Source organism: Vulpes lagopus, chromosome 15 (genome assembly GCF_018345385.1).
Source record: "Vulpes lagopus strain Blue_001 chromosome 15, ASM1834538v1, whole genome shotgun sequence".
Classification (NCBI taxonomy): Eukaryota; Metazoa; Chordata; class Mammalia; order Carnivora; family Canidae; genus Vulpes; species Vulpes lagopus.
The window spans coordinates 27,372,209-27,385,138 of NC_054838.1; the positions used below are offsets into that span (position 1 = coordinate 27,372,209).

Genomic DNA, 12,930 nt, shown 5'->3' on the forward strand with positions numbered 1-12,930 from the left:
GGGGTGCCCTCTCTTCCCTCAGCCTTCCTCCCCCGCCCCTCCTTTCCGCCGACTTCTCCACAGGCGGGCACGCGCAAAGAAGCGCGCCGGCCCGGGTGTGGCGAGGCGGAGGCTGGGCCTGGCGCGGGCTGCCGCAGTGCGCCTGCGCACAGCCTACCCCGCGAGGAGTGGGCACTGCGCATGCGGGCGTGTCTCCTGGGACTCCGGAGCCGCCGAGCCCCCGGTACCTTCGGTAGGTTTGGCGTGCGCGGGTTTCTGCAGATCTGGGGAGAGCTTGCGCGGAGTATCACCGGCGTCTCTCTCCTTGCTTGCTTCCGTTGCCACCACGTAGGCCTCTGTTGCAGAAATCGCCGTAGACGCTGAAGGGCCGCGGAATCAGGGAAGACCTTGCTGACTTGATTTGCACACTCTCCGCAGACCTGCGTGCACAAGTTGAACAGAGACGTGCGGGAGATTTTATTTCCCCCAGCTTTGCAGCTACTCTTTGGCCCCATTAGTTTCTCAGGACGGGTCTCCCCAGCCTCGCCCGGAAGCTGAGGGGCGATAACTCAGGAAAGCAATTACTCTTCCCTGGTGAGGCTTCTGGAGGAGCATTAATAGCGACATGATTCCGCCTGCGGCCCTATAGAGATTGGTTCCTCTGTCTTCCCCTTTCAGTTGTGGTCTTTTAACCTTCCTGTGTTGTTTAAGTGTCAGAATGAGTGACCGCTATCTAGAACAAAGGATTAGTATCAAATTTTGCGTGAAATTGAACAAGTCTGCGAGTGAGACCCACCACCTTTTGAAAGAAGCTTATGGGGACGAAGTCATGTCAAGGGCCCGAGTTTTCGACTGGCATAAAAGATTTAAAGAAGGGCGGGAAGATGTTCGAGATGACGCCCGAAGTGGTCGTCCAGTCACCCATCGGACAGATGAAAATATCCAGAAAGTCAAGGACTTGGTTTGTTCAAACAGGCGGCTGACGGTGAGGATGATCGCCGAAGAGTTAAATTTAGATAAAGAAACCGTTAGGCTCATTCTGAAAGAAAACTTGAATATGAGGAAAGTTTCTGCAAAAGTTATGTCCGGTATTTTGAAAGAGGAACCTAAACCTCGGAGATTTGACTTTCGGTCTGATCTTTCAAAGGAAAGTAGGAAGAATAGCTCGTGTGTAAGGAAAAAGACAAGTTCTGACACGTGGACTCATCTCCAGTGTGAAGCTGGTGGGGAACTAACCCTGCCCGTGTCTCATCCCCAGAACCACTGCCCTGCCAGCCAGCTTCTGCAGGCTTCATCAACAAGCCTTCCCACCAGGACAGCTCAGGATTGGTTCACACCCTGGTGAAAGGAATGTGAGGTAGCTGAGCCTGAGCTAGAAAGCTGCCTCAGGGTTAGGCACCTTCATATGCTACTCATCCGTTTTCAGCCTTTACTGCTCTTTCTCGACATTTTATGGCCCTCCTCGTTACTCTTGCTGGACTACTGGGCCATCTCCCAATTTTGAGGAACTTTTGGCTGTTGACTTAGGATACTTGCTTGTTCTCAGTTTCTTTTGCTTAACAAGTTTGGATCTCCTCACTGCCCAAATCTTAGCTTGTTGCGGCTGTCCTGTTCCTGTGTTCTCAACATTCTGCCTCAGGGGATCATACTATTGAAAGGTGGGAACAGGACCTCCCAGAGTCCTTCTGTGCCCAAGAAGGCATATTCTGGGGAGGACCCCAAAAGAAGACCTACAATTCCAGCCTGCTTCACAGGCCGGACCTGAGGTATGGTACAGAAGGCAGTGGCATGCTGACCTAGTGAGCAATGCTAAGGGCATATCTAGCCCAAATGACTCGGTGGGAACCCCTCAGTACTTAGGGGTTGGCCACCTATACTAACCTCACAGATCTATCTCTTACAGAAGAGCTGGATTTGTTTCATGAATCCTGTGCTCTTGACCCCACCATTTGGGTATCCCCTCTGCTGAAGAGGAGGATTTGGTCCTAGAAAATAGAAGCCGGGGGACTCAGGCCCAGGCTGTGATGTGTGAGGTGGTAAACTAGGTGATACTCCAGATTCTGAATTAAGGGAGCCTGCTCTCTATGTACTGATTCCCACACAGCTTCCTGTTTTTAGTAACTAATGCCAACACTGTTAGGTGGTTTTTGAGCACCTGCAGTTTTTAGAACACTGCTGGGTATTGACAGTGTAAAGGTATGAAACAGGATCACCAAGGGCTGGGTGACGTGCAGGTGAGATGATTCCTGAACTGGATCCATAAGGAAAGGTGAGACAGGAGGGTAGGAAATTAGAGAAAGCTTCCCAAGCAAGGGGAATAGTATGAGGCTTTGAACCTGCATCAGTATGAAAATGATGGCACTGTTGGCTGAAATAGCAAAGTCTGGAGGAAGATAATGCTGTTGCAGAAGATGAACAATTTGTGATGATTTGCTTTTTCTCCTCTCTCCTAACTATGCCATTGATTTATAAATTGCTCCTCTTTAATCTGTGGATAGGTTTATAAATAGCTCACTTATTTGATTATGTAGTTTTCCCATCAACACCCCCCCCTCAAAAAAAAAAAAAAAAGCCATCTCTGCAAGTTCAAACTCCTTTATCTCTTTCTGCCTCCCTGCCAGGACTTATGGAATGGAACTTTCCCCAAGTGGATTCCAAGTAATACCACATAGACTGGAAACATCTCAGAAATGCCTAATGGAGGGGCAGTGGAAGGATGGTTAGAAACAGCATTTCACAGGATTAGCCAATGTCTGTTTTATCGAAGGGTTTTTCATGTAATGGCTACTATTAGTTAACTATTAAATTAGTAAACCATATTGGTTGATAGAAGCCCAACACTTATTTAACAATGCAGTTATGTTTAGTTCTCTTCTTTCACTGTCTCTATTCCTTTCAAAAAATGACAGGTTCCCTATTAATACCTGTCAATTTTGAGGTACCCTAAAACCTAGACCTTATCCCACAAATAAAAGATCTTGTGCAAGAAAACTCTTAAACCAAATAACAGCTTATAGACTTCCACCTACTTAGCCATCTGTAGACATTCCGTTTCAGGACCATTAACATCTTCCACATCAGATAAGGCTCTCATTCCCCACAAGCACTTGCCACCAGGGACACTGCACTTCTGGAACAAAGCCCCCATAGCTGGCCATTGCAACTTGGTGGTGGAACCTCATATTAATTCTTGCTAGGCTCAGTGATAATTGTTGGAGAATTGTATGCTCCTCGGCCAGGGCCAGGATCCTACAACAGTATCTCTAAGCCTTATCTCCAACCTGAGAGAACTTACTTCTGGACTTATTCCTGTCCTGTGAACAGGGCTGGAGTGAGCCTTCCAAAGATGCTGGACCAAGACCATGCTGGAGCATAGGGTACCAGAAGCATTGTTGGCCCAGACAGGGTTTGGACACAGCAACTGGAAGCAGGTAATTAAGAATGTGAATTCAAATTGTTACAAGTAGCTATAATAATGAAAAGGGCTTAATTTTTTACTTTAGATCATGTGCTGAGTACTAGTCAGTTCAAACCACAGTGCTATTAAAACCCATTGCCCATTTGCAAGACTTCTCAGAAAATATTAAATGAAATGATAATAGACCCTATTATGATGGCTCAGATTTGAGGAAGTAAAATTTCTGCCCTAACACTCATCCACAGCAAACTACCCATGTGTGTCTGCTCAGATTCACTAAACCCCAGGCCAGAGCATGATCTAGGAGTATCCCTAAATGGGACAGTTCTCATAAAACAGTACCCCTTATGTACACACTCACCAAATCTGTTTTATTGCTGATACAAAATTTACCCTGAACCGTATCTTGCACTTCCACCTGCCCCACAGGTTTCTTGAGCTCCTGATCCTGTAGTCTCAAGAACCTACCTGTCATCATGTCCCAGGCTCTTGTCTTGGCTTTTCTCATACACCTCTGTTTATTCCCCATCAGTTTGTTCTTTCTTCTCTGTTACACAGGTGCTTTGTTTTCTGGTTCAGGATCACACCTCCCTCCCTTATGGTCAAGATTTTCCATTCAACTTACAACTCTCTCTAATTTTTGGATCCTTTTTCCAGTTCTCCACTTCAGCCCTATAGTCTTGAGCAAGAAAATTGGCCACAAGTTGCTTTCCTATCCTCAAGAAGTAGGGTGGGAGGACATGGAGGGATGTATGCTTGTTTTTGTTTTCTCTAAGAGATATACTGGGAAGAAGAAAAGCTCCCTCCCACCCTTAGCCACTCCCCAGAGGCAACCAGTGTAACAAGTTTATTAAGGAGGCAATTTAGTTATCTCTGGCATTAAGGAGTTGTGAAAGTTTTTCAGAAATACAGTATCGAAATCCCATTCTCTCAGGGTAAGCTCCACCTAAATGTAGAAGATGAAGCCTGGCTCTCAGTAAGACATCAGGAAGAGAGCTGGCCATCTGCAAGCCTTGACTGTAATTCTCAAGCTCAACACACAGTTAATGAATCTCTTTGGCTTTCAAGCTGATTGTCCTCTACATCCCATTCTGGTTCAAAATCCACATGGAATGTTATATTCCACAGCTGAAAGTCTAGGAGAATAGATACTTTCCAGGGCAGATCATCCCAACAGTGATTTTATCTCATTCTTCCTCTGCCTGTCACCTCTCCCTACCTTGCCTTCCCCTGCCCCACAGGTAACCAGCAAAAACAAAATGAAATATTCACCCATCTTTGATTTCAAAAAACATCTGAATTCTGCCCCTGGCTCTGAATCCTCATTGAAAGATTATTGTTTGGGAAGAATGTGTAGCTGGGGCCTGCTTTCCAGAGCTTTCTTTTCAGATCCATTTCTTAGAGTTCAGATTTGCCAGTAGAGATGCCCAGATCAATCTGGGTACCAACTGAGTTGAGGACATCTAGTAAAGGACAGGGGGTACTGTTGGGGAACTGTCGGTCTCTGCATCACATACACTGCCCAGCCAGCCTGCTATTTGGAGACCATTTTGTCAGCAAGTCTCACGAGGCTCCTTGGGATTGGGTCTTACCAGGGTCTCATGTAGCTCAATTAGCAAGAGGTTCCTTTACTGCTGGAACAAAAGGTTCATTTGCTGCTGGTACTATATATACAACCTGCGTTCTCCAACTGCTTCTTGGTTGGATAAGACTTTTCAGATTTTACCAGGCTTTACACACCATCCAAGGCAATTGTATTTATTTGCTTTAGTCTCTACCTTATCAGATTCTTGTGAATACTGTCCCAGTTGCATCACCCTTCTCTCAGTATTAATAACTAGAAATAAAAAATCTATAGTGGGAAAGTTCACTACCTCCAAGGACTCTTGGGTCTAGTGAAGGGGTCAACTTTTTCTGTAGAGGAAATGTCTTAGGATTTGTGGGCCATATAGCCTGTGTTTAACTGCTCAGCATTGCAAAAGCAGACCTAACTAATACAGAAACACATAAACATGGCTATGTCCTAATAAAACTTTATTTATGGATACTGGAATTTGAATTTCATATGGTTTTCACATGTTACAAAATACTATTTTGATTTTGTTTGATTGTTTAAAAACTTGAAAAGCCATTCTTAGATTTCTTAGCTTATACACCAGAGAAAAACAGATGGTGGGCAAGGTTTGGCCCGTGGACCATAGTTTGCCTACCCCTGGTCCAATGTATATAAAGTGTGTATATAAAATGACAGATGATTGACCCCTTCCCATCAATAACGTTGTTAATGTCGTATTGATGCAGCAGTGTCTGACAGTTTACAAATGGAAATTGTGGAATATTGAAGGGAATCTTTACAATGCCAGGAGAGTGAACTAGAACTGAATGATTGACTAGTTAATTTCAACCGTATTGACTAAAAATGAGATAAACACAGATTAATATCTTTATTATGCCCTTATAATATCTCAGAAACAGTTTGGGCCATACTGCAAATAGTTCTAAGTTGCAACCAGGGTATTTATAATCTAGCCAGTCAAATTTCCCTTGAATCCAGGAGTGATTAACTCCTATAGCTGCTGAAAAAATGCATCTGAAAGAAGAGTCTGTGTTAATTCAACATGTTTTTATCAAGTGACTTTATGTGCCAGACACTGTCCTATGTGCTCGGGTACAGCAATGGACCAAACAGACATAGGCCTTAGATCTGACAGTCTGCAATCTAATTATGTCATTATTCTTCATTTTTATAGAACTCCTCTTCCATGTGCTCACAGTAACTCATTGTTCATTGAATACCAGGCAACAGGTCTGACCTTTGCCAGAGACCTCTGTGCTGCGGTCATGAAGCCTCTCCAACTGCATGAATAATTTGAGGACTGTATGTTCCACTTAAATTTTATTATCCTTTAGACAGATCTGTATTGGTAGAAAAAACGCTGGCGGTGTTGGAAGTGTAAATTGGCAACAGCTTTCTGAAAAGCAATTTGGCAGTATCTATCAGGAGGTTTAAAAATGTTTATATCTTCTGATCCTCTAATTTTGCTTCTGGGACTGTTTCCTAAAGAAATAGTCTAAAATGTGGGCAGAATTTATGCTTAACAATCCAGAAGTCCAACAGTAGAAAATTGGTTAAATAAATTACAGTATGACCATACAATAGACTATTATGTAGTCATTATAATTAACGTTTATGAATAGTTAAAAGAGCATGGCAAAATGCTTGTAATGTTAAATGAAAAGAATGGTACACAGGATAGTATATATAAATCCAAAGATGTTTCTTTTTAAATGACTGAAACAGGTATGCTGACTCTGGGTGGTTGGGGTATAAGTGTTTTTTAATTTTTTTTGCTTCTTCTCTTTTAAAAATTTCTCCAAAATATTACCACTTTTACTATCAGAATAAAATGGTAGCACCAAAAGGTGTCAATGGAGACAGGCCAAACCTCTAGTTTGGTCCATGAACAGTAAACTGGCTAGGTGGACATGGAAGCATTATGATACTGAATTGGTAGCAAGAGTGGGACAGAAGGGGAAAGGGCCTGCCAAGGAGAAGGCGAGTGACCAGAATCCCTACAGAAAAACCAAGGTGAGAGAAGTTAACCATGAGTGGCATGTTCCTGTGGCATAATCTTAGATAAATAAAAGAACACATAAATCGAGTATGTTCTGACAATGGGAAAGGATATGGAATACTCTCCCAAGCAAAATTAACCTCATTCTTGTATTCTTTCATACAAAGTGAATATTCTCAAAATGGATTTTATCACAGTTGATTCTCTGAAGAATCCTTGAGCCTCCCATATCATTTTTTTAAGGATAGGAATGGCTTTTGATGTGCCAAGCTCTACCTCCTCCCACACTAGGACATTCAAGCAACACGGATGTACATGGGAATATTTGGTATTCCACACTGATAATTCCACAGCATGTCATTAGTCATCCTAATGTTGTAACTTGCAAAAATAAAGTTTGCAAATGTTATTTTGATGAATCTGGAATTGCTGTGCTTTTTACTGTCTGAAAAGTAATCACATCTGAAGACTAATCATGTTATGGGATTTTAAAGTGAGATATGATTTAGATAATTCCTATCCATAGATGAAATTGTTGTTATGTTGGGAAAACTTGTCCTTCATTGTTGCTTTAGCAAAATGTTTATCATTTAAATGCCAATTATATCTCTTTGGCAAAACTTCAAATTTTCAAATGAGTATGTAAATCTTTTATAGGCATATATAGATTTGTCAAGTTGAGAGAGTTCTTCAAGATCAAAGTGTAAGTCTCTTGGTCTGTAGAAAGAACAGAAGAGTGAGAGTGGGTGTTGGTACTGGCTCCTCAACAAACCATGTGACTTGGGGCAGTTCATTTTGCACCCTTGAAGCACTCCAGTTTACTCATCTGTAAAAGGAGAATAGTAACACTTGTCTCGTAGATTTATTCGTTGTATTGGTTCAAGAAATATTTGACTGCTTCTATATATCTGACACTGTTCTAGATACTGAGAATAGAGCAATAAATGAGGCAAAAGAATAGTCCTCATCCTGAGCATACATTTAAGTGGGGGAGACAGCAAGAGCAAGAATATAGCCTGTTAGTGATTATTAGATGTGAGGCTTACTTTAAATAGTGTAGATGGCACCTAGCACAAAACCTGGCGTGTATGTAGTAAAGGACTCAATAGATAGTGATTTCCTTTGCTTTGTCAGTCTTCCTAATGGCTCTTGAATCTCTCTACAAAATGGCAATAATCAGCAAAAAGCCTGACCCATTGCCTTCTAGCTCTTGCCAGTTAATAAGGCCTAAACCTATTTTTCCTTAAGAAGACAAATAATTCTTACAGTTGTGTTTTGTACTTCCTGCATGGCAGATTAATCAGGGTGGTGCCTAAACACTGTTGATAGATGGCCTTTTCGGAAGCCAGTTGGCAGGGGTCTCAGCCTGGGGCTAGATGGCAGGTGTTAGGTCCACAAAGACAAATGCATGGTGTCATTGCTGTTTCAGCAGAACAGATGCAGAAACTGTAATGGCTGTTTCTGTTAAAGATGTGTGTCCCATGTCCTGTTCCCAAAGCTGGTGAACTGGGCAAAGTTTGCATTTTTATGGGAGGCCAAGGCATTGACAGAAAGCCAGGAAAAAGAGGGTTTAATGCTTTATGGTATGTTTATATTTCTGCCCCTTTGTGGGAATTTTGCAAGGTTCAGGAATGTTGGGAAACAGCAGCCAATAGTTCACCCCTAGGGTTCAGGTATTTCACTAGACCCATTTCTCTGCCTCATCTTCCTCCAGGAACATCCAGTGGACTCTCATGCACTGAATTCCTTCTTCAGGTCTGAGCCTGTGTGAGGCACAGAGGGTTGGGCCCTTGCCCTTAGGCTGTGCCCAGCCTCATGGCATAGGAAAAGGGCCAGAGGTAGAGAGACCACTAAGAATGGGCTCCCACCTTAGACTGTCCATCTTTCCCAAAGAATAGCTGTAAGTAACAAAATTTTATAAAGAATTTGGGACAGGAAAAAAAAAAAGAAGAATTTGGGACAGAAAGTTAGAATGATCACACATAGGGTGATTGTGGGAATGAGAAAGTAGAGGTATAAAAAGGCAAAACACACAGAGCAATGGTAACTGGCCTGCTGGTTATTACTATCCCCAAGATGCGGTGTGAAATTTTACCTCTCAGAAGAAACTGGATGTCAGGCTGTGGGCTAGTATCCCTGTACCTTGCTTTAAGAACCTAATAAGTGAAAATTCAGAATTACAACTCAGCTTAGATGAGGAAATTGGCCCAGGGAGGTTGAGTGATTTTTCTTGAATCACACATCTAGCTAGTGGTGGAGCCAGGATAATAAGGCTGAATTTCACTCAGCCCAGTGAGTTTTTTTCCATTACTCCACTGGTAATAATTGCCTTTACTAATGTGTACATTGCTAAGATATCTTTAAAACAGCACTCAACCTCACATTTGATAAATATGATTTACCAACAGTTGATTTACATGCAATTTTTAGGAAACATATTTATAGCATAGAAGTAAGACAAAGGCTTTTCCAAGCTTTCTTGGGGGTATCCAGGCCCTCTGGTCCTCCTTCCAGAGGTGTATATTCATAAGTAAATGCTGGCATTCTGTCATTCATTTTTTCCAGATGTCCTTCCCAAGTGGTAGGTTAGGTTTTATGTTTTTAATATTTCTCATATATATTTTTAAAATCTGGGCACATAAATCCTAATGAAGTTCTCTACTATCTCGTCTATGCTGTATCAAATTTCCGGATATGTTTATATTTATGACACGGTGTCTGAAGGCATGAATGCTATCACATCATTAGGGTTTATATTCCTAAGCCATGGACTTGTGTTTCTAGATGTTCTGAAAATTCTTTACACTTCACTTGTAAATGCCACTATACTGTGCCATGACATTTCCATAGTAACACATATTTCAAACAGGAAAACAGTGGAAGCCCAAGAAAAGGGAAGTAGGCTTCAAATGAAAAAAAAATCATTAAAAACAATAGAATACATCAGATGGGGAAGAGAGGTGTAAATTCTGGTTTGGTGTGCTCTAAGAACAGAATGTCCTGCAGACCCACCTTAGGGACATGCAGTAGCCACCACCCAAGCGGCGTAATCATGGAATCACACTTCTTGGACCCTCACATTCAGTGAGGTCCATGTCATTACCCAAACATTTCTTCGTATTCCTTACTGCAACCAGATTGAAGTGGTTACCCACCTATCACCTCACTGTCCTGAAGCCCATCCCGTACACTGCTGCACATGTGCTGTATGGTTTAGAGTTTGCTGAAAATGAGGCTTTTGGACTCCAGCTTTTTGAGCTTCCTTAGGTCACACCTAAGGAAGGTCTGTGCAATCCCTCACTGCTGCCATCTATCCAGCAAATTCCTACTCAGCACTCAAGACTTAAACTTACCATTGCTGTTCTCTACAATGGCAAACCGGCCACCCTCAGTGTACATACACACTCTTAAGTCAAAGAAACTTTAACACTTAATTGAACTTAATTGTTTGCAGAATGTTTTTTCTCCCTCAACAGCCTATGAACTCAAAAGTGAAGACCATATCTGATTATTCTCTGTATTCCTTACATCCAGAATAAAGCTTGCCTGCATTGTTCAATAAATGTTTGAGAGATGAATAAAAGAATAGACTTTTATGGTAATTTTTTATTGTGGCAAACTTCATATAACAAAATTCACCATTTTAACCATTTTAAAGTGTACATTTCAGTGACAGTGTATTCACAGTGTTGTACAGTCACTACCACTGTCTACTTCTAGAATATTTTCATCACTCCAAAAGGAAATCTCATGTCCATTAAGTAGATACTCCCCATTCACCTATTACCCCAAGCCCCTGGCAACCACTAATCAACTTTATGTCTCTACAGATTTGCTTAGTCTGAATTTTTAATACAAAAGTAATCATGTAATACATGGCCTATGTGTCTGGCTTCCTTCAATTAGCATAGTATTTTCAAGATTCATCCATGTTGTAGCATGGATAAGTATATCATTCCTTTTTATGGGTGAATAATATTCTATTTTATTGATATAATACATTTTGTTGATCCATTCATCTGTCAATATACATTTGTGTTTCTACCTTTTGACTATTATGAATAGTGTTGATATGAATGTATATGTGTACATATTTTTGTTTGAACAAAACAAAACAAACAAATGTTTAATTCTCCTGGGTACGTACCTACAAATGGAATTGCTTGGTTATATGGTTATTCTGTGTTTAACTTATTGAGGAATCTTTTGCCAATTTTACATTCTCAGCAGCAATGTATGAAGTGAGGGTCCACGTTCTCCATGTTTTTGTCACCAATTACTATTTTCTCTTGATATATTTATATATATATATATATATATATATATATATATATACACATATCCATCCTAGTGAATGTGAAGTAGAATGTCTTTGTGGTTTTGATATGCATTTCCCTAATAACTAATGATGTCAAGCATGTTGTGGTGACCTTTCTGGCCTTGTGTATATCTTTGGAGAGGTATCTCTTATACACACCGTTTGCCCACTTTTTATTTGGGTTATCTTTGTTGTTGAGCTGAAAGAGCTCTTTATATATTCTGGATACTAGACCTTTATCTGATGTATGATTTTGCAAATATTTTCTGCCATTCTGTGGATTGTCTTTTCACTTTCTTGATAGTGTCCTTTGATACAGAAAAGTTTTAATTTTGAGTAAGTCCAATTTATTTATTTGTATTTTTTTTTGGTTGCTTTGTGCTAAGAAACTAGTGCCAGATTCAAAGTCATAAAGTCCCTATGTTTTCTCCCCAAAATTTTATAGTTTTAGCTATTTAGATCTTTGATCCATTTTGAATTTGTTTTTGTATATGGTATGAGATAAGTGCCCTACTTCATTCTTCTGCATGTTGATCTCCAGTTATTCCTGCACCATTTATTGAAGAGATTCTTCTTTTCCCATTGTCACATCTGTTTTTGAAAGATATTTTCAAATTATAAGTTGAAATTTTTTTTTCTGTACCTTGAAGTTTTTGCTTCAATGTTCTGGCTTACATTATTTCTGTTGTAACTCTTATTTTTGTTTCTCTATATGTACTGTTTACTCTTTTGCTGCTCTTAAGACCTCTTCTGTATTACTAACTTTAGCAATTTGATTTTATATGCCCTGGTATAGTATTTTTTGTGTTTCTTGTGCGTGGGGCTCATTGAGCTTCTTAGATTTGTAGGCCTGAACTTTTCATGAAAGTTGGAAAATTTATGGACATTATTTCTTCAAATATTTTCTCTGCCCTTCCCTCCTTTATTGACTCCAATTACCTGTATAGTAGGCCACTTGAAGTTGTCCCACAGCTCACTGATACTCTGGTCAATTTTTTTCCTTTTCTTATCTTTCTTTTCATTTCTATTGCTGTATCCCCAAATTTACTAATGCTTTCTTCTGAAATGTCTACTCTCTTTTAATCTCATTTTGCATATTCTTCATCTCAAATACAGTGGTTTCCATCTCAAAAAAATTGACTTTTTAAAACATATTTTTTGTTTTGGAATAATTTTAGATTTACAGAAAATTTGTAAAAGATAGTACTGAGCATTCCCAAATGCCCCTCATCCAGTTTTAGTTTCTCCCAATGTTATCTTACTGTGGTGCATGTATTTATACCAAAACTAAGATACCAACTTATGTGCATGACTATTAATGAAACCCCCCACTTTGTAGAGATTTCAAAAGCTTTTCCAATAATGTCTTTTTTTATGTTCCAGGAATCTATAAGATATCAGATCTCATTTACTTGTTATGTCTTGTTAGTCTCTTCTGACTCATGACGATTTCTTAGTCTTATCTTGTTTTTCATGACCTTGAATTTTTTTTAAGATTTATTTGTTTATTTGTCAGAGAGAGAAAGAACACAAGCAAGGAAAATGACAGGCAGAGGGAGAGAGGAAAAGCAGGCTCCCTGCTGAGCAGAGAGCCTGATGCAGGGCTCGATCCCAGGACCCTGGGATCATGACCTAAGCTA

The 12,930-nt window shown here is 40.5% G+C and overlaps 1 protein-coding gene across 3 annotated transcripts in view; it reads left to right on the forward strand.

The window, feature by feature from the left end:
* The first annotated feature begins 77 nt into the window (after positions 1 to 77).
* The window catches only part of GVQW3 (GVQW motif containing 3), a 50,737-nt gene continuing 37,884 nt past the window's right edge, over positions 78 to 12,930 (forward strand). The window contains exons 1-3 of one of the 3 annotated variants that reach the window (XM_041729607.1): positions 78 to 1,745; positions 3,304 to 3,410; positions 6,148 to 7,388. In XM_041729607.1, the coding sequence (XP_041585541.1) occupies positions 698 to 1,324 (627 nt within the window). In that variant the 5' untranslated portion in view covers positions 78 to 697 and the 3' untranslated portion in view covers positions 1,325 to 1,745; positions 3,304 to 3,410; positions 6,148 to 7,388. Of the gene's footprint in view, positions 1,746 to 3,303; positions 7,389 to 12,930 lie in introns of those variants that run through there. The other 2 variants (XM_041729608.1, XM_041729606.1) reach the window with 2 other exon arrangements.